Source organism: Schistocerca gregaria, chromosome 1 (genome assembly GCF_023897955.1).
Source record: "Schistocerca gregaria isolate iqSchGreg1 chromosome 1, iqSchGreg1.2, whole genome shotgun sequence".
Lineage (NCBI taxonomy): Eukaryota > Metazoa > Arthropoda > Insecta > Orthoptera > Acrididae > Schistocerca > Schistocerca gregaria.
This window is the reverse complement of record NC_064920.1, coordinates 728,576,232-728,597,534: the sequence shown is the minus strand read 5'-3', so window position 1 is coordinate 728,597,534 and position 21,303 is coordinate 728,576,232. Positions and strand designations below refer to the sequence as shown.

The 21,303-nt window shown below is 37.7% G+C and overlaps 1 protein-coding gene across 24 annotated transcripts in view; it reads left to right on the top strand.

Annotated features, from left to right (window-relative positions):
* LOC126266876 (protein lap4) overlaps positions 1–21,303 on the top strand; it is a 528,757-nt gene that overhangs the window by 449,342 nt on the left and 58,112 nt on the right. For 16 of the 24 annotated variants that reach the window (XM_049971620.1, XM_049971569.1, XM_049971528.1 and 13 more), the window contains 3 exons: positions 6,116–6,523; positions 6,960–7,059; positions 20,046–20,102. In XM_049971620.1, coding sequence (XP_049827577.1) covers positions 6,116–6,523; positions 6,960–7,059; positions 20,046–20,102 — 565 coding nt within the window. The remainder of the gene's footprint in view (positions 1–6,115; positions 6,524–6,959; positions 7,060–20,045; positions 20,103–21,303) is intronic. The other 8 variants (XM_049971721.1, XM_049971713.1, XM_049971681.1 and 5 more) reach the window with 1 other exon arrangement.

The window sequence follows — 21,303 nt, the reverse complement described above, 5'->3', positions numbered from 1 at the left end:
AATTCCTTCTAACCTCCAGCATAAAATTAATTTTGAGTAAGCCAAATGTCAGACTGAGATTGATTGGAAGAATCCTCGGGAAATGTAGTCCATCAACAAAGGAAGTAGTCACAAAACAAATTGAATATTGCTCATCAGTCTGGAATCATTTTCTATTTATCCATTTCTATAGTTTGTCTATTACCTAATTCTCCCTTTGAAAAATCTCAAAAATCTTGAGTTTCAATTCATGTAGGCCCCAACTTTTTAATTCTGTACCTTCTTTGCCATTTCATCAGCTTGTTGATTACACTGTGCTAAGTGAAAACAAGTGATTTCCCATTTCATGCCTTTTCAACCATTGCACATTTTCTTATTATTTTTCAGTTTTTCCTATTTCCACACTCTCCCCATCACAAAGAAATTTTTGCCTCCTTTGTGGACCTAAAAATTTATTTTCTTGTAAGTTTTTAAGAATGTAGTCATCATCTCAAAAAAGTAAGTTTCTGTTAATACTGGTTGGGTAAGGGTTTTGTGTATAAATAAATTGGCATTTTAATCTGTTCACTGTCTTGTTCATAGTAGTTCACCTACATTCATATTTTTTGTTCATTATCAGAGCTACACTAGCATTACGTCCAACTGAATTTATGTTGATAACATTCTACACACTGAACTTTAGGTTGCCAATTCTTTCTTCTTCTTCTTCTTTTTTCTGACAGCTTCTCTGAGTGGTCCCAGTGATGAGATCTGAATTGGGGGACTATGTTAACTCTGCAGTGTTTTACCCAGGAGGATGTGTTTATTATCAGATAATATAGTAGGTTTGCATATTCTCTGAGAATGTAGTGGCTGTTGTTCCACTTTACCAATAAAGAGAAATCATGTTGGGTAATGTTTCAAGGCAATATTAGGCACTTGTTCAGACTTCGGCCCTGCATCTACTGAGCAGTCTGTTGACCTTATTTGGGTACCATATATTTGTTTGGCATCTCCACAAACACCCACCCAACCTTGTTGTACCAACAGTTTGACTATCTGTATCACTAAGCCTCACAAACCTCTCCACTGTGGCAAGATCTATTATTCATGTCTGGGGATACAAGGTGTCAGCCCCTAGTGCAATGTTGAGTCATTTCATTCTATTTCATGTAGAGGTCACGAGAAACTTAAACATGAAAAATCTGTACCTTTTGGTGTTGTCCGGACTACATTAATTTTTCTTCCCTTGGAACAAAGTTTCATAGTTTAGAGTATTCCTCAAACTGGTACATTTTTAACATGATAGATGAAAAAGTGGAACATGTGAAAGTCTTAACAGTTCATTGTTTCCAAAAAAAGATAAATGTGTGGTGTGATGTTTGATCAGTATTTTTTATATGCCTGTCATTCTCATTATATATTATAATGTGAAATACTCTGCATTATATTTGCAAATCATGTTCTTCAAGTCTTCCTCAAATGTACTTCTTTGCATCATTCTTGCCCAGTCTTATTCCATTAGTATAGAAAAAAAAAAGAAAAAATTAACATTCTTATACAACAGATGTTAGTTTTTATCTAACTTAAGCAATATGTACCAATTACTGAACTTCAGTTTAATTGTATATGACTCCTTTTTTACATACAGATTTTAAAGTATACTTGTGCATTCTATCAATAAGTGAATCAAAATGGTATAATGCTGAGTGTGTGTTTTTATGATGTAATGAGTGCAGGCTTATCAGCTTGCTCTAGTGTACCAGAAACATAATTGTTCATATATTTTTATATAATGGTAAGATCAACAGTAATATCAAAAGTAGTAAGCAAACAAGAGAGCTGGTGGTTCTCTCAGACTTAAGACTGTATATATTGTTTAAAACTATTGTGGATGTCTGTTGACTTGTTTGTGTTTGCCAAAAATAAATGGATGTCTCATGCCAAAAAACTGAGTGAGAGGAGAACCACTTATATTGTTTGTATGTTGCAGCATATGTACTTTGTATAATATAGTGCAAAAGACGTCATTGATCAAAGATGTTTGTATAGTTGCTATTATTATATTGTCCGTCTTAACTCGTGGGATCACTTTACACAAGACCAAAAGTTAATATTATCTCCTTTAAACACTTTTATGTAGATATTTTTATGGTGTTGTCAGTATGAGTGATAAGTGTAAAAGTTTAACTAGCTGGTAATTGTTTGTTTGTTTCGAATGTTATTGTTGTATTGGCTGTGGGATGCAAATGTACCTCATTATATATATTTTTTGTTAAACATCTGACATAGTGTCATTTGATTGTTTATAAGACAATACATTTTGTAAAACATTAAAATATTTTATTCTACCATTCTATTTTTTTGTTGTATCATAGTGTGAACTATGGATGGCTTGCATAAGCACTGTAATATATTAAAAACAAAGATTCCAAGACTTACCAAGCGGGAAAGCGCCGGTAGACAGGCACAATAAATAAAACACACATACACACACAGACACAGAATTTCTAGCTTTCGCAACCGACGGTTGCTTCTTCAGGAAAGAGGGAAGGAGAGGGAAAGACGAAAGGATGTGGGTTTTAAGGGAGAGGGTAAGGAGTCATTCCAATCCCGGGAGCGGAAAGACTTACCTTAGGGGGAAAAAAGGACAGGTGTACGCCCGCGCCCACACACACACACACACACACACACACACACACACACACACAAGCAGACATTTGTAAAGGCCTTTACAAATTTGTAATGGCCTTTACAAATGTCTGCTTGTGTCTGTGTATGTGCGGATGGATGTGTGTGTGTGTGTGTGTGTGTGTGTGTGTGTGTGTGTGTGTGTGTGTGTGTGCGCGCGCGCCTGTCCTTTTTCCCCCCTAAGGTAAGTCTTTCCGCTCCCGGGATTGGAATGACTCCTTACCCTCTCCCTTAAAACCCACATCCTTTCGTCTTTCCCTCTCCTTCCCTCTTTCCTGAAGAAGCAAATGTCGGTTGTGAAAGCTAGAAATTCTGTGTGTGTGTTTGTGTGTTTTATTTATTGTGCCTGCCTACCGGCACTTTCCCGCTTGGTAAGTCTTGGAATCTTTGTTTTTAATATATTTTTCCCATGTGGAAGTTTCTTTCTATATAAGATGTATGTGACACTGATAAAACAGGAAACATTTGAAGAACTTCTTTTTGTTGTGTAACACACTTAATACAGCATTCAAGAACTAAATAAGCTCACTGTGTGTGTGTGTGTGTGTGTGTGTGTGTGTGTGTGTGAGAGAGAGAGAGAGAGAGAGAGAGAGAGAGAGAGAGAGAGAGGAGGAGGGGGCATGGCAGGGTGTTAAATTATTTCTGTTTGCCTGATATTGTCGGTCTCTCGTGTCATGTCGTGAAACCAAATAACTATTTCAGGAAATCTAAGAGCACAGGTTAGTTGTTTTGCTTAGAGGCAAATATAAAATTTTTGTCGTGCAATGTTAAAAGTGGTTATCAAATGCACATGCCACTTCCTGTCATGCACATTTAAGAAGTGCATTTTCCCCCTTTGCCTGTCCCCTTGTTTTCCATTATGCCTGGTCCATCTAACTTTCTGTAGTTTCAATGTGATATTGCTCTGAGTATTATTTTTCCATCTTTATTGTGAAATCATAAAATAACTGCAGTTACCAGTGTTGCCATTAGGCCACTTGATTACTTCTGTTATTGTGAAAGTAATCCAACTATTGTTGCTGTGTGAAACATTTCTAGCAGTTAAATTGATTCTCAGAAATTGTACTTCTATGTTTCTCTATGAAAAGAAATGAAGGGGATATAAAGTTATGAAGTTTACAACGATGGGAGAAATCATGAAACTGAATTTGTTTTGAAGGTACGTGAGGACCAAGGCAGTCACACTGTGTTCAATACCTTCATAGCTTTCTTGGTGCATTTCCACCCATAAACATATTAAAGAAGTTGAATGCCTGTCTGTTATAAAAAGCCGTTTTATGCCGTTTATAATAAAGAACACAATGTGCTGTACTATGCAATAAAATGGTTACAGTTCTTTCTCATTATATCTTTCTAGCCACTACTTCTGTGTACTACCTAATTTTGTTTAGTTCAGGAGCAATCATAATTTTTCTCATTTTCATAACTGGTAATATCTATATTGCCACGACACATTTCATTTGTGGATAACTAATTTTGTGAAGAAGCAAATAATACGAACAAAATATTATTCGACATTAACTACATTTGTGCCATCCCAGTCCACAATTAGCTCAAAGCATCATTACTATTCTGCTTTTCTGTTCTGTTCAGTTTCTGTAACAGATCAATAGATTTTTCAGTCATGTAATGTGGAAATGAGTTTCACTGCTAGATACTATTGCTTCAGTTGACAGCTGTTTCCCCACTTTATAAATCCAAGTTAAATCTTTTACTGAAGCGTGTGTGACTTTTGATATTCTGAGACTGAGTGTGAGAAATTAGGGTTAATTAAGTGGCATCCATAGAGCTAGGTTGAATCTTCAGTAAATCAACAAATATTTTAATATCTTTGGCTTTGTTTTATTTCTTCTTGTAGATTACTACCATTTTTACCATGATTTTGACTGTTGTTGTTTCTTTCTCTACAATTTGCCGAATTTTGCTATGTTTACTCAGGACTGTAAAAATGATAAGGGCTCCAGATATAAATTTCAGTCTGCCTTTCTGTACAGAGAACAAAAAAGAAAATGACTAAAACAGATGTTACAATTTTGGGCAGATTCCAGAAGATCATGACGTGAGCCGAGGTACATTTAGTGATTTTAGATTAACTGTTACAGTTATATTTATGTGGACAAAGTAGTGCCTTTTTCTTAATGTTTTACACTGGCAATACTTTCTGTCTGAGCTACAGTTGCAAAACCCAAGATTAATTTAACAGTTGTAGTGTCCATGTTAGTGAAAATTGAATCTCAAAGCAAATAATTATCTGCTCTCTAAGTGAATATATTAATAGTAGGGCTTGAGAATTCTAGTTTTACAATAATGGGATTAACAGTTCTATTTAGTTTTTCAGTAAATAAAAACCTCATTATATATTAGAAAATGCCGATATTTGTTGTTTTACATGCATAATACTCAATAAAATGCTTTCTCTATGCCCTATGCTATACATCTGCAAAGAAAATAATGCCTGAATGAAACTAAGTTTCTCTCTTCATTTGGTTCTATTTCTCTCTTCATTTGGTCAAATGTTGTCTTTGCATCAGAAGACGTGTAGAACTGAGAAGGTTGGTACAATTTTAAATTTTTGGCACAGTTTTGAGCATGACAATCTGTTTAGCATGCCTCCTCTTGCTATTGTACCCACATCCTAACTTGTTAATGATAATGATAATGATAATGATGATGATGATGATGATATTCAGATTTTTTTATCATCCCCTTTTTGACGATTTATGGTGTTAAGAGTTCTACTACATGTTATCTTTTCTTCTTCTTCTTCTTCTTCTATTTTTTTTTTTTCCCACTAATATTTCAACCCCTTACCAAATATTAATTCAATTTCATTATAGATGATACAGACACTTGCAATGTAACTGTACTAAGTTCACCTTTCAGTTTGAAATATGTAAGTTTTTCCAGTGACTTTGAGAAAAATTGCATCTTATTCAGGCTTGTGCATGATTCAAGAAGTAAGTGTAAAGATTACCAAAAATCTCTCTTGCATTTCACTGTTCCTGCCATCCACTTGTAATTTGTGTTGAAATTTGTTCCTTCTTGATGTTTAATTGGTTTTCTTCATTTTTCTGTACCTGCAACATGCATAATAGTGTCTGACTAACAATTCAAGATGGGTGTCAGTTAAAGTTTATTTTCTTCTTTTCTTTCCATTTGATTTTTTAAAATACAATTTTTTTAGCTCTTTACTAAAATGAATGGTCCTGCTTTTGTTTGACATGGTTCATATATCCTTAGATTTATTTTAATGAGAAAATTATTATCAATGCTGTTCAGCAGGATTTCCCAAACATTTTCTTTTGAAGCTCTGCAGTTCATTTCAGGCCATTGTTGTTACTTACTGGCAAATATGAACTGCAGCACATGAAACTTTGACTGTCATGCGTCTTGAGTAGTATGTAATACTCTTCTTTCAAAGTAGCTAGTGAATTAATTATTATATTTCTGGTATTGGTTTATTCAGCTGGTCCAGAAGTCTGATGCTACCTCCACTACTACCCTTCCTCGCATGGGCCCTAGCTCGCCTGGTCTTGGTCAAGGTGCCACTCTGCATTATGCTACGTTATCCCAACAGACAAGCAATAGTACTCCAGCTGCTTCTGTAATTGGAAGAAACAACTCCACTTCTTATGTCCAAACATCCCCTCATCCAAACACTCCTCCTGTAGTGCAATGTGAGCCAGCTACTTTTCCTAACCAGACATATCCTTCTATGCCTTTATACAGCCGCTATTCCACACTTCCTCCTAGCAATAACAGTGAACGAGTTGACAGTGAAGCCTTCTCCTCAGTGGAGGACTTGCTGGATCCCATTGCTCGCAGCAAAAAGCCTAATGCTCGCCTTTCATCCAAGAAGACTGATGCCATTGAGGTGGGTCTCCATTTTTGCTATGGCTTGGCAAAGCACTTTCTACTGGATAACACATGGAGCAAGTTGATAAAAATAGTCTTCTGTACTGAGCTTTACTAGTTACTGATTAATGAGGTTTATTTAAAAAGTTCTTACTTTTGTTTGCTGTTTGTCATGAAGAGAGTATTTATCTTCTTTAAGCTTATAAATAAACATTGGTCTCTTATCTTCCCCCTCCCTCCTAACACATCTTCTCCCTCCCACCCTCCATTACTCTTTATCGCCATCTCCCGTGACACCTTCTCCCTGAATTTCCTTCTAAATTTTCTGCATGCTATTATACAAAGTATTATTAAAAACTAATACCCTTATTTTGTACGAAGGTACATGAATAATTGTTACTCTCTTGCAAACTGTACTGTTAGCTAATAATTTTGCTGCTGTTTTGTTTCTTTAGGCAGTGAACAATGCGGTTGCTAACAAAACTTCTGTGAGCGATAAGATGAAGTTTTTTGAAAAGGCAATGGAAGAACAGCATCAACCTTCTCCAAAACCAGGTAAAATAATTTCTGCACCACTTTTTGTTTTCATTCATCCAGTATAGTAAAAGTCAAACAATGGAAAATCCTGGATGGAATGTAATAATACCAGAGAAGGAAAGTTGCTGCTTACCATATAGCGGAGATGCTGAGTCACGATAAGCACAACAAAAAGATTCACACAATTACAGCTTTTGGTCACACACACACACACACACACACACACACACACACACACACACACACACACACACACAACTTGCACACACTTCTGCAGTCTAGGAGAGCAGTGTGGTTTCAGCTCTCTGAGACTGCAGACATGTAGACATGTGTGCAAGTTGCATTTGCGTGCATGCGTGTGTGTGCATGTGCGTGTGTGTGTCTACTGCTGACAAAGGCCTTAATGGCTGAAAGTTATAATTGTGTGAATCTTTTTGTTGTGCCTATCGCGACTCAGTATCTCCGCTACATGGTGAGTAGCAACTTTCCTTCTCTGGTATTGTTGCAATATAGTAATAGGATTGACGTGTGTGCTATGATACTTTATTTTTGAAAATATTGTGCTCAAAGTGTGATTAATTGGTCATCGTTTGGTTTCATCCCAGTGACATGCATGGAGAGTGAAATGGCCTGGTGACTTTTGCCAAATTACATTGAAGAAAATAAATTTATCACCATTCTATGGAATGACCGATCTGTTCTCATATGGAGCAAGGGGAAAAGTGCTGCCTGTATTCCTTGATCTTAATCTCTCTTACCTTAATCTCATAGTTCCTAAATTAGATATCTTATGCAGGCATATAACTTTTGCACAGTCTTTCTAAAACACTGCTTCTCTAAATTTATATAGAAAGGTTTTGCAAGAAAGATGTCTTTTTTTCAGTCAGAGAGCCCAATTAAATTCCCTATGCAACTCTATTACAGTTTTGTATGGGCCCTATTGTTCTCTTATAATTTTAGTAACACATTTATGAATTCATTTTGTCAAATGAATTGTAGGGAAATTTATTATGTATTGCAGGGAAATTTATTGTGTGTACATATCAAGGAAATATAAAAGTTTGTGTGTTAGAGAAAATGGTTATGAACTGATTTAAAGAAGAGTACTGAAAGGTTACGTTCTTCCCACCCCTCCTCACTGCTTATCAATTAACAGTACTAAAGGAGGAGGAAATCTGGTGTTTACCAAACACTAAAAGTTAGAGAAACAAGAACGTATATTACCAAAGCAAGGTAGGAAACATGACAACTAAGAAACTGAATATATTTCTAATACTAGTGAGGAGAGATTCCTAGTGGTGGGATTGACTTTCATAGCCATGTACATGGTGGTGTAGGTTAGGATACCAAGCATCCCATCCTAAAGCCGTTCACCTTGATGGGTCCTCGTTTATGAATAAATGTCAAAAAAAATTAAGCCTGCTACTCTACAGCATTATAATTAACACAATTCTTATGACTGCCATCGTAATATACGGGATATCACACTAGACTGGTAAACCGAAGGCGGTGGGTTCAAATCCTGTCACATTCCTTCAAGGTGTTGTGTTTTTGAAATGACTTCCATTGTTGTTTTTCTTCAGTATTTGGTTCAAATGTAATGCTTTTAAAATTCGTAATCCTTTGCCACATTATTTTAAACATCACATTAACTTTTTTGTTTGTTTTCATATTGGCTTCCTGCCATTCTTTTTTACATTTGGAATCTTTGTCCGCCTGGCTTTAATTATTTTTAGAAATTTTTATATCATAATATTTGGTGGCTTGGCAACAACAACAAAATAGTTATCAGTATTAATTTTGTTGTGAAACAGTCACAGAAATTTATTTTTCTTTATTGGATGTACATTTTTTGGGGGGGGGGGGGGGGGGGGAGGTTAATTGTCGTATAAACATTTAAAACACAATGCATAGCATAAGCCATTCATGACATTTCTTCATCAAAATCCTCCATTCTTTTGTCATGACATTTGTTGGTTGATGAAGTTATGTTGTTGCACATTTTAAATGCTGCACACACATGGATCAAATGCAAGAGGAAACATAAAATGATAAATAAAAAAGAACTGATTTGTGATGAGTAACTGCAAATTGACTAAGATTTAGAGCCCAGTGAAGAAATAAGGACAAATAATGTTAATATGATGATTATATCTAAAAACAAAGATGATGTAACTTACCAAATGAAAGCACTGGCAGGTTGATACACACAAACATACACACAAAATTCAAGCTTTCGCAACCAACGGTTGCTTCATCAGGAAAAAGGAAAGGAGAGGGAAAGATGAAAGGATGTGCGTTTTAAGGGAGAGTGTAAGGAGTCATTCCAGTCCCGGGAGCGGAAATACTTACCTTAGGGGGAAGAAAGGACAGGTATACGCTCGCTCGCGCGTGCCCGCACTCGCGCACACACATCTGCACATACAGTCACAAGCAGACATTTCAATGATGCACCCCCCCTCCCCCCCCCCCCCCTCTTCCAGAGAGGTTGTTCGATGAATAAAATAAAATAACACTGTAGGAAATACTGCAACTGGCCATTTTGGCAGTATTTCGTACCATGTAATATACAAAAGCAGCTGCAGTGTTTACTAACCATTATGGGTAAAATGATAACATAAAAAGTTTGTGTGCTACATTGCTCATATCTCAATACCAATCACGACACACACATTATGGAATAATGTAACACTGTGCACACTGTCAGCTGACATCAGGACCATGGTAATAGTTTTGGGTTATGAGTGTAATTAAAAGGCTGTAGTAGCTATAGATGGATATTTTACCAAATTTTCAAAATTGTATTTCACTGAAAAAAACTTAAGTGAGACTTCTGACATAAAAGGAGAATACCTTTAAATATAAATGCATTCTGACCAGAAAACCATTGGCAGAGTGAGAAATTATTTCCTTATATTCATAATGTTTATAGTTGCAGTGTGTACTATCTACTCTTTCAGCTTTTTAAATGAAGTTTCTAGAATTTTTCATTTTCTAGCCCAAGTTTTGTGTTGTTTATCACAGTGTGTTGTACAGCTTCCCATTTATGTTTCTGCCAGGCGCTTTCATTTTGACAAACTCCCTCTTTGGTGTGAGCAATGGGGACATATGAACACTCCAGTGATTTACCTGAATGTGGAGGCAACAAAAGCATTCTTGTCATTCCTGAACATCTTTATGGAAAGCCTTGGAGGATATCCCAGCTTACAATGCTAAAAAGTGTTTATGTACTTTTCTCTGTCATGAGTAATAATTTTGAGGCTCAAGATTACTTCTCGTGTCACTTCATATTTCTCAATGCTAATTTGTTTTTTTGAGGAATTTACATTACTTTATCATTCTGTGGTAAACTTACGAGGAAACTGAAATTTGTATTTATGTACCTTTATTCTTTTTAAGGACAACAACTCCTGTAACCTAAACAAGATTTTTAGATGTGTCTCTTCTAGAATATCTTGTTAGTATATACATTGCTATTTTTACACTTTCCAGTAGGGTATATGGTATTTCCCATAAGATCTCAGCCATTTCAGTGCTCTTAACATCCATTTAGTTTCTTTTCTAAATATTTGAAATAAAACTGTACATTGTACAAGCCATTTCAGTGCTCTTAACATCCATTTAGTTTCTTTTCTAAATATTTGAAATAAAACTGTACATTGTACAAGAAATGGTAATTCATAATGTCCCAAACGTCCTGTCAAAATTTGAAATGCCATCTCGCCACTAATTGCTGTTCACTTTTTAGACATTTATCATTTATTATTTTACTCAAGGCGAAGATTCTATTCAAGCAGATTTGCTCTCTTATCTTCATATGAACGTCTAGGCATCTTTGATCTTGTTAGAGTCAGCAGTATGATATTTTTGGAGTGATCAGTATCCATGGATTTGTTTGTGAATCTTCCCTTCAAAGGAAAAGTAGTTGTTGGTCAACATGTAGTTGGTGAGGGCTGTTGATGTATTGGGAGATGGCATCAAGAATAATGAACAGTGTTCCAGGTGGTAATGGGGTGTGGATGGTCAAAAGTAGGTGAAGCAAGTGGTTAGTATCAATGAGTTGAGTGGCTAAGCTTTGGGCAGTTGGTTGGAGGTTGTGGTGTCATCAAGAGTGGAAGTTTCTTCAGTGGGAGAAAAATAAACCTTCTACACCAAAAGATCCCTCCCGTACAGCCTAGCCACCCATGGATGGCGTATCTGCAGTGATGAGAACTCCCTTGCCCAGTACGCTGAAGGCCTCAGAAAGGCCTTCACCGATAGGTTATACTACCTAAACCTAGTCCACAAACAGATTTCCTGTACCATATACTCACATGTCCCCATTTGCCCCATCATCCCCAATAAATTGGCTAGAAAGAAGTGTCCGCCTTGTCACCTAATCTCACCCTGGACTGGAACCACTGACCCATATCCTTCAGTAGGCCTTTCTCTCGCATACTGTCCTGAAGTGAGGGACATCCTTCCCGAGACCATTCCCACCCCTCCTAAATTGGTATTCCATCACCCAGCCAACCTACGTAACATCCTAGTCCATCCCTATGCCACTCCAACTCCCAATCTCTTGTCACAGGCATCATCATCCCCATGGAATACCATGGTGCAAGACCTGCCCAATCCAGCACCACCTACTCCAGTCCTGTCACAGGCTTATCCTACTCCGGGCCACCTGTGAAAGCAACCATGTCATATACCAACTCTTCTGCAAACACTGCACAGCATTTTATGTTGGTATACTATCACTCAGCTGACTACAAAGATGATGGCCATCACCAAACTGTTTTCAAGAACAAAGTTGACCACCTGGTGGCACAACATGCAGCTGAGTGCAACATGTTCATTTTCAGTGGCTGCTTCACAACCCAATCCATCTAGATCCTTCCCTCCTCTACCAGGTTCTTTGAACTGCGTGGGTGGGAGTTATCCTTACAACAGATCCTCCACTCCTGTAATCGTCCTGGCTTTAATCTCAGGTAACCCACAGTTCCTGCGCTCTCCACTCTACGGTGTCTCCTTCCTCCATCCAAATCAGCCCCTCCCAATTCACATCACCACGTAGCCTTCAGCATGTGCTGTTTCCCACCTGCCACGACAACTGTATCTGCCACCACTCCCTCAAGCATTCCTAGCTGTCAATCTGGTCTTCCTCCAAGAGGCTAGCTCTCAACCCCAGTCCATCCCCTCATGTATAACAATAGGGGAGTGATTGCGAAAGCATAAGGTAATGCAAGAAAATGAATGTGGCTTCTTTTTGTGATCCCATGTTTGCTGTCAGATTTTTGCACAATTACACAGAACAACTTGCCTTAATCTTACCAGGCAGAAGTAGCACTGTGCGTAATGCAAATTTAAAACTTGCACCATCAAGTAATAGTACTACCAAAATTTTTGAAACTTAATATCTACCCAGTAGTAGTTGTTATGAAGACTAAATCAGATTTTCGCGCATTTCATTGGAGGAATTTCACATCTGGAACTGCAATAGATTTAGTGCCTGGAACTGCAATAGATTTAGTGCCTGGAGAAACTAAAGTGAAATATTGAGAAAATGATATCCCATCTACAGAATGTTGCAAAAGAAAGGAAGTTTTATGAGGAACTGTCAAAAAGACTAAGGACAATTTTGAAGGTAGTGATAAAACTTGTCTACACTACAGTTTCGACTTGGCCCAGCATGTTCACACACTCAGTAACCCATTTTAGTGTGGACCTGTTTATTCCTTGGCACCATTCAGAATTTAAATATTTGGGGCTGTGTGTGAGCATGTAAACAAACAAACAAATTAGCTATGCCTGGAAAGTGTGCAGACTGCAAAAGGGTCCAACATCATTGTTTGTCTTTTCTACAGTTTTTGGAAAATGGCAGTCATGAAGGAGAAAGCCTTCATTTGTGCAGAAAGTTGTCCAGGACTAAATAGAACAATACCTTATTAGGATATTGTCATTGGAGAATCTGTGGTAATAAACACAAAAGAATTGTTTTGTCATTTAAGCCAGTAGGCCTCACCAAATTTATGTGTGATTGGGCAATTGTCCCTCATGTCTCTTTCATACAGGGATTTACTGAATGCATTGAGAATTCTACACCTAAGACACATGTTGACTCCGCTGTTGCTGTTAGCAAATGAAAAAGGTGAAGTTGCTGTGAATACATATATCTGCCTAAATTTCTTGAAGCGTAGTAATGCTAACAAAGCACCTCAAGTAAATGGAAATAACCATTTTGAGTACATTAATTATAGATGCAGTGTACAATGCAAAATGGACATTGATGTAAATGAACTTGGGCCGTGTACCTTCCCTGAAGACAATGGGCCCCTTGGGTTTCCTTCTGTATTAATTACAGCAGGAATTATAAGACACCAAAAATATTGTCTGATTAAAAATGTCAGGACATATTGTGAATAAGGGTAAAAAGACATTAAGTGCCATGAATAGAACCAGAACCACAAGTCAGTGAGGATTCTGAGAAAGAACCTGACTGACCAGGTATTCTAGAACCAAAGAACAAGAGATAAAATGTTCTTCATAAATGATTGTGAAATGCTTCAGACACAAGTGTTTAGAAGTATAAAATCAAATAGTTTGGCCACAATAAAATATGGGATCTCGGTAATCTATCTTCAGGTTTTGTGAATTCAACATTTTTTTTCTGGTCTCTTTAATGGCTCCAAAATCAAAACTGCTTACAAAACATGCCGTAATGTAGAGTAAAAATATTACTATTTTTAGAAGGAAGAAGAAGAAGAAGAAGAAGAATGTGGCAAAAAAAAAACCTGCAGTACAGTGTCCATTAATTTTTCTCAATTTGGTACCAGTTTTTTGGTTTTAAATTTAAGTGCCTTGTAATGTGCTGTAGGTCTGAAGGAGTTAGCCACTTAACTTGTAATGTTAACTTAAAGAACTCTGTAGGATTTGACAATGGCCACTTTTAGGTTAATCTGTATGTGGAGATGCTGAGTTGCAGATAGGCACACCATGAAGACTGCCAGAAAAAAGCTTTCAGCCAAACAGACCTTCATCAGAATTACTTAAAAACACACACACACACACACACACACACACACACACACACACACACACACACACACACACACACACATGCACGGCCACAGTCTCTCTCTCTCTCTCTCTCTCTCTCTCTCTCTCTCTCTCTCTCTCTCTCTCTCTCTCTGTGTGTGTGTGTGTGTGTGTGTGTGTTGCCTAATTCTTCATAATATTGTCAATTTTTGCTCTTGTTTACACTTGAAGATTGACATTGCAAGATAAAGAACCTTAGTGCTGTTTGAGGCACATAAGCTGTACTTGAAGAAATGAATGTGCCAAAATGTGATCTGTATTAAGTGCACATATGTCAACATTTACATTTTGAACACACAGTATAACAAACAATCATGAAAGTGATTTCATGAAAAATTGAAGTTAAATATGAGCTTTCTTTATCATAAAAAATATTTCACATTATATTGTAAAGACTGCATGAATCTGCTGCTTCTGAACAAAGCATGTTGATCATAAATTGCATGTAAAATTTGCTGTGGATGAAGAGACACCGTACTTCCTTTGGGCTTGGCCTTCAATGCTATACCTATCCATTTATGTTCAACTTAAAACAGCCACCCATGTCTGCCATTTGCAGTCACAAGCAGTCCAAAGCTTATTTCTATGTACAAAAAGCAATCATATTAGTTATGGATTAAACTGTCAGCAGAACAAAAGAAGTAAGAGGAATTTTGGCCTTCAAATTGTCTATCCTTTCTTCAGGCAATGTTTCTGTATTCTTTACGCAATGGAAAGTCATCCTGTGTGTGTGTGTGTGTGTGTGTGTGTGTGTGTGTGTGTGTGTGTGTGTGAGAGAGAGAGAGAGGGGGGGGGGGGCAGTAACTGACACTAATTCCCACCCACCCACCCGCCCAACACCCACCCCCCAATAGAACAGTGTAATTTATACACTGAAAAATAATTGACATATCACACATGGTTTTTGCCCAGCAGGAAGATATTTGATTATTGAATGTAAATATTAACGGTGTGTGTTGTAACCATTTTGTCAGTTGAACTGGAAGAAAAGCAATTAAAATACGAAAGTAAATAAAACATCAGTATGTGAGAAGTAAATCAGCATATTGTTGTCTCCTAAAAAACAGTGTGACAAATGAGAAGGGAATTAAGGAAATTTAATTGTAAAGCTAGATGAACAGAATTATAAGAGGTATCATGAAAATAGATTAAAAGGAAAGAAGTAAGAAACGAGGATGTCCTGGATTATAAAATAATAAGCAGTGCTATGGAGAAATGAAAGCTTTAATGTATTTCGTGGATTTTGAAAAAGGTAATGAGAGCGGATGGGAACATTGTGGTTATGTTCAAGGAAATATGGCAATGTGAGAAAGGTGATGAGCATAGGATCGTATAAGAAAAAAAGACATTAGATAGACAAATGAAAACATTTCCGCATATACCCAAAGAAGTCATCATGTGCTGTTATTTCTTGTTGATGCATCTAAGTGGAGATGGTGTTCGGTCTGAAGACTGGTTTGATGCAGCTCTCTGAATACTCATTGTAATCTACATCAACCTGACCAAGCTTCCTGGAGTCAAGCTGTGGTGACCCCTCTACAATTTTTACCTCATCCCGTTTTCTCTCCATAACCATACTGCCACTTGCATCACAATGTGACCTATCAGTCAGTCACTTCATTTACCCTGAATTTCCTTTCTCCCTGATTTATTTTAGTGTTTCTTTGTTAATTACCCAATCTAACCATCATATCTTCATCATTCTTCTGTAGCACCATTTTTAAATCTATTCTCCTCTCATCTGTACTATAAATTGTCCCCATTTCACTGATGTGTAAGTTTACACACGAGAGAAATACTTCCAGAAAATTTTTTATATATTTGATGTAAACATATTCCTCTTCTTAGAAAAACCTATCTTGCTATTGGCAGCTTGCATTTTGTATCCTCTTTACTTCCATCTTTATTCATTTTCCTTCTCAAATAGCTAAACATATCTACTACAATGTCCCAGTTCGTGTTCTAATTCCATCTTTACTTGATTTACTTCAACCACATTTCATAATTATATTTTACTTTCGTTGATGTCATATTGTAACTCCTTTTTAAGATGCAATCAATTTGAATAAACTATTCTTTCAAGCCATTTGATTTCCTGACACGGAATTGCAATGTTATTGACAGAATTACAATGTAATTGCCAAACTTTGATTTTTTGCTTCTGTTCTCTATACTTTAATTTTTTCCACATTCCTCCTTGGTTACCTGTCCTGCTGGTTCAATGTATAGATTGAATTAAATCTGTGGTAGGCGACAACCCTGTCTCTCTTTCCCTTCATAACTACTGCTTCTCAATTGTGTTCTTCAGTGCAATTTGCAGATATCTTTGTACTCCCTGAATTTTATTCCTGCTACAATCAGAATTTCCAAGAGTACATTTCAGTCAACATTATCAAAGGTTTTCTCTAAATCTACAAATGCAATGAATGTAGGACAACCTTTCTTTGATGTATCCTCCAAAATAAGTTATGGGGTCAATATTGCATCTAGTTCATCTAAATTTCTCCAGAAGCCAAACTCATCTTCTCCAATGTCAGCTTCTGTTGGCTTTTCCATTATTTTTTGAATAATTTGTATTAGCATTTTGCAAGCATGATTATGAAACTGGTATACTGGTAATAGTCACACCTATCAGCACCTACTTTCTTTAGAATTGAGCTTATCAAATTTTCTTGAAATTGGAGGGTATTTTGCATGTCTCGTATATCTTGAATACTGGATGGAACAGATTTATCATGGCTGATGTGCCCCATACAGTACCAGCAGATTAAAAAAAAAAGTGTCGTTGAGTCATAAACTGATATTCTGTGGAGGGCTGATTTATTATTATTTATTAGACCTGAGTCGAAACAAGGCCCCGGGAGTAGTCAACATTCCATTAGAACTACAGATGGGCTTAGGAGAGCCAGTCCTGACAAAACTCTACCATCTGGTGAGCAAGATGTATGAGGCAGGCGAAATACCCTCAGACTTCAAGAAGAATATAACAGTTCCAATCCCAAAGAAAGCAGGCGTTGACAGATGTGAAAATTACTGAACTATCAGTTTAATAAGTCACGGCTGCATAATACTAAGACGAATTCTTTTCAGACGACTGGAAAAACTGGTAGAAGCCGACCTCGGGGAAGATCAATTTGGATTCCATAGAAGTATTGGAAGACATGAGGCAATACTGACCTCACAACTTATCTTAGAAGAAAGATTAAGGAAAAGCAAACCTACGTTTCTAGCATTTGTAGACTTAGGGAAAGCTTTTGACAATGTTGACTGGAATACTCTCTTTCAAATTCTGAAGGTGGCAGGGGTAAAATACAGGGAGCGAAAGGCTATTTACAATTTGTACAGAAACCAGATGGCAGTTACAAGAGTCGAGGAACATGGAAGAGAAGCAGTGGTTGGGAAGGGAGTGAGACAAGGTTGTAGCCTCTCCCTGATGTTATCCAATCTGTATATTGAGCAAGCAATAAAGGAAACACAAGAAAAATTTGGAGTAGGTATTAAAATCCATGGAGAAGAAATAAAACCTTTGAGGTTCGCTGATGACATTGTAATTCTGTCAGAGACGGCAAATGACTTGGAAGAGCAGTTGAATGGAATGGACAGTGTCTTGAAAGGAAGATATAAGATGAACATCAACAAAAGCAAAACGAGGATAATGGAATGTAGTCAAATTAAGTCAGGTGATGCTGAGGGAATTACATTAGGAAATGAGGCACTTAAAATTGTAAAGGAGTTTTGCTAATTGGGGAGCAAAATAACTGATGATGGTCGAAGTAGGGAAGATATAAAATATAGACTGGCAATGGGAAGGAAAGTGTTTTTGAAGAAGAGAAATTTGTTAACATCGAGCATAGATTTAAGTCTCAGGAAGTCGTTTCTGAAAGTATTTGTATGGAGTGTAGCCATGTATTGAAGTGAAACATGGACAATAAATAGTTTGAACAAGAAGAGAGAAGAAGCTTTCGAAATGTGGTGCTACAGAAGATGGCTGAAGATTAGGTGGATAGATCGCGTAACTAATGAGAAGGTATTGAATAGAATTGGTGAGAAGAGGAGTTTGTGGCACAACTTAGCAAAAAGAAGGGACCGGTTAGTAGGACATGTTCTGAGGCTTCAAGGGATCACAAATTTAGCATTGGAGGGCAGTGTGGAGGGTAAAAATCGTAGAGGGAGACCAAGAGATGAATACACTAAGCAGATTCAGAAGGATGTAGGTTGCAGTAAGTACTGGGAGATGAAGAAGCATGCACAGGATAGGGTAGCATGGAGAGCTGCATCAAATCCGTCTCAGGACTGAAGACTAACAACAACAACAACAACAACAACAACAACGACAACGACAACAACAACATTAGATTATGCCCTCTTTCACATCTTCCATTTAAAATCTAGAATTAATAACTTGAATGGGAGCACATGCTGTAATAGAGACTAAGGATGAATTCATGTATTCAAATGTTTTAGTGTTAGATAAAATACAGATACTGATAGGAAGCTTCAGCTGCCATTGTGACAATATGAAGGCCCTCATTTCACTGTGTGACTTCCAAGAAGTGTATTTTTGGCACAAAATTTATGCCATGTTTACACATGCCATTATGATTATTTTAAGTTGTCTGCCCGCAAAAGAATATATAGAATATTGAATCAAAGAAGATACTGTGCAGTGTGTTTGATTAATTTGTTCATCGTTAAAAGTGAGCCGTGGTAATTTCTGTGCTGTGTGCGCCTCGAACAGAGTAAGTCATGGAAGTATGGAATTTATAGTCTAATGTGATGAGCATAAAGGATGGTAGTTTGTTAGTAAATGCACAGTAGCAAGAAAGATTGTACCAAGTGATACATCAACCTACAGCTTAATTCTCATTTCCAGTGCTTGTTCAGTGATGTCTGTTTTGCAACTTAAAGCAGGATTTGCCAAAGGAAGTATGTTAGCTGTAAGGGATTCTTGATTTTAGCCAAAAGTTACTGGAATATTATGGCATCAAATTTCTATTATATTTTAAAGTGTCTTACACTGATTGAGGCCTGAGTGATGGTATTAAGGAGGAGGCATGTGGCAGGGAGGGAGAGGAAGAGGGATAGCAGGGTATGCGGGAAGCCTGATGTAAGGGGGCAGTGAGGGGAGAGAAGTAGAGAAGGGGAAATAACTTGTAGGTGTGTCGTCAGGATAGATGTGCATAGTACTGAAGTGGTGAAGTGGGAGCAGGAAAGGGGATAGATAGGTGGAAGGCAGGGTTAGCAAAGGTTTAGGCTGTGTGGGGGGGGGGGGGGGGGGGGGGTTACGGGAATGGATGATATGTTGTTGGCAGAGTTCCCACCTGCACAGTTCTACTTTTCAGTCAGGTAGGGATCAGTATCTCAATTCAACTCTGATCATTTCCATACCAAAATTGTACTTCACTGGTGCTAATATCATACTATAATGCTACAGAACCATTTACCATCAACAAAAGTGTGGTGTTCTTAGTGATATTAACAATAGCTTAGTTTTTAATGAGTGGCTGCCCTTGCATCTCCTGATAGAATGATTTTCTGCTATGCTATTGCTCATAAGCTTCTTCCTTTGAGCTGCTTTCTCCTCCTCTAATCACATGTGTAGCACAGCTTTAGTTCTGAGGTTAACATATGAAACAAAAATACATAAACATATAATTAACTGGCAAAAAATTAATCACTTACTATTGACCTGCAATTGAGTGTGGTGTCATGGTCTTTCTTGTGACAATACTCAGCCTACTTTGGCATGTCACACCTTTCCTGAGCCAGTACTCTGTCTTAAATGGCCTAATCATTTATGAGAAGTTAATTCTATTCTGCTTGCCTTTCTTCTTTCCTTACAATGTCTTCTGCTGTATTTGTTTTCATTAAACATGAATTGTACTAAAACTAACAGATTTATTCTTTTCTTTTTTACTTTTTTACAGAGAAGGTCTTTAGTTTCCTGAGCCAGGATGAGGTAGAGCGAATGAAACAAGAAGAAGGTACTGTGATCATAAGTTAATCATCATTTTTGTTGAATAATAGATATAGACATTTACTAATTTCTCATCATTGTTTTTGTACATTATCAGTAGACAAGCAGCTGTCATTACTGCTTAAATAATGAAGCTCCATTCATGTGCCTACAAATTAAAGCTACAAAATATATCACAATTACTAACAAAGAGATAGAGGGGCTGGCCAGTACTTACCTCAGCTCAGTACAGCCGATAGAAACACAAAAAACAACCAAAAATTTAAGTTCCTAGCTTTCGGAATAAATGTTCCTTCATCAGGGAGGAGAGAGGGGAAAGAAAGGGAAGAAGGGAAAGTGGATTTAGTTACTCACAACCCAGGTTATGAAGCAACAGGGAAAGGAAAACAGGGAAGGTAGCAAGGATGGAGGCATGGTTGTCAGAGGGAAGCCAAAGATATTCTACTGTAGGTACTGTGCCAGCTTCAAACCAAAGAGGATGCATACAGAAGTAAAGAGGTGTATAGTATAAAGATGTAGGATGAAAAGATGCATGAATGGCTAAAGAGGAAAGGGAAAGAGGAGAAGACTGAAAAGTGAATGGGAGTGAGGTTGTTTAACGTAGGTTCAGTCTAGGGGGATGGCGGGATGAAAGGATGTGCTGGAGTGCAAGTTCCCATCTCCGCAGTTCAGAGGGACTGGTGTTGGGTGGGAGAAGCCAAATGGCACATATGGTGTAGCAGGTTCCTAGGTCCCTCGAATTATGCTGGAGGGCATGCTCCGCTACTGGGTATTGGACATCTCCTAGGCGGACAGTTCGTCTGTGTCCGTTCATGCGCTCAGCCAGTTTAGTTGTTGTCATACCAATGTAAAAGGCTGTGCAGTGCAGGCATGTCAGCTGATAAATGACATGTGTAGTTTCACACGTGGCCCTGCCTTGAATTGTGTATGTTTTACCAGTAGTGGGGCTGCAGTAGGTGGTTGTGGGGGGAAGCATGGGGCAGGTTTTGCAGCGGGCTCGGTTACAGGGGTGGGAACCGCTGGGTAGAGAAGGTAGTCTGGGAATATTGTAGGGTTTAACAAGGATGTTACGGAGGTTGGGGGACGACGAAAGGCAACTCTGGGTGGTGTGGGGAGAATTTTGTCAAGGGATGATCTCATTTCAGGGGTTGACTTGAGAAAGTCATATCCCTGGCGGAGTAATTTATTGATGTATTCGAGGCCAGGAT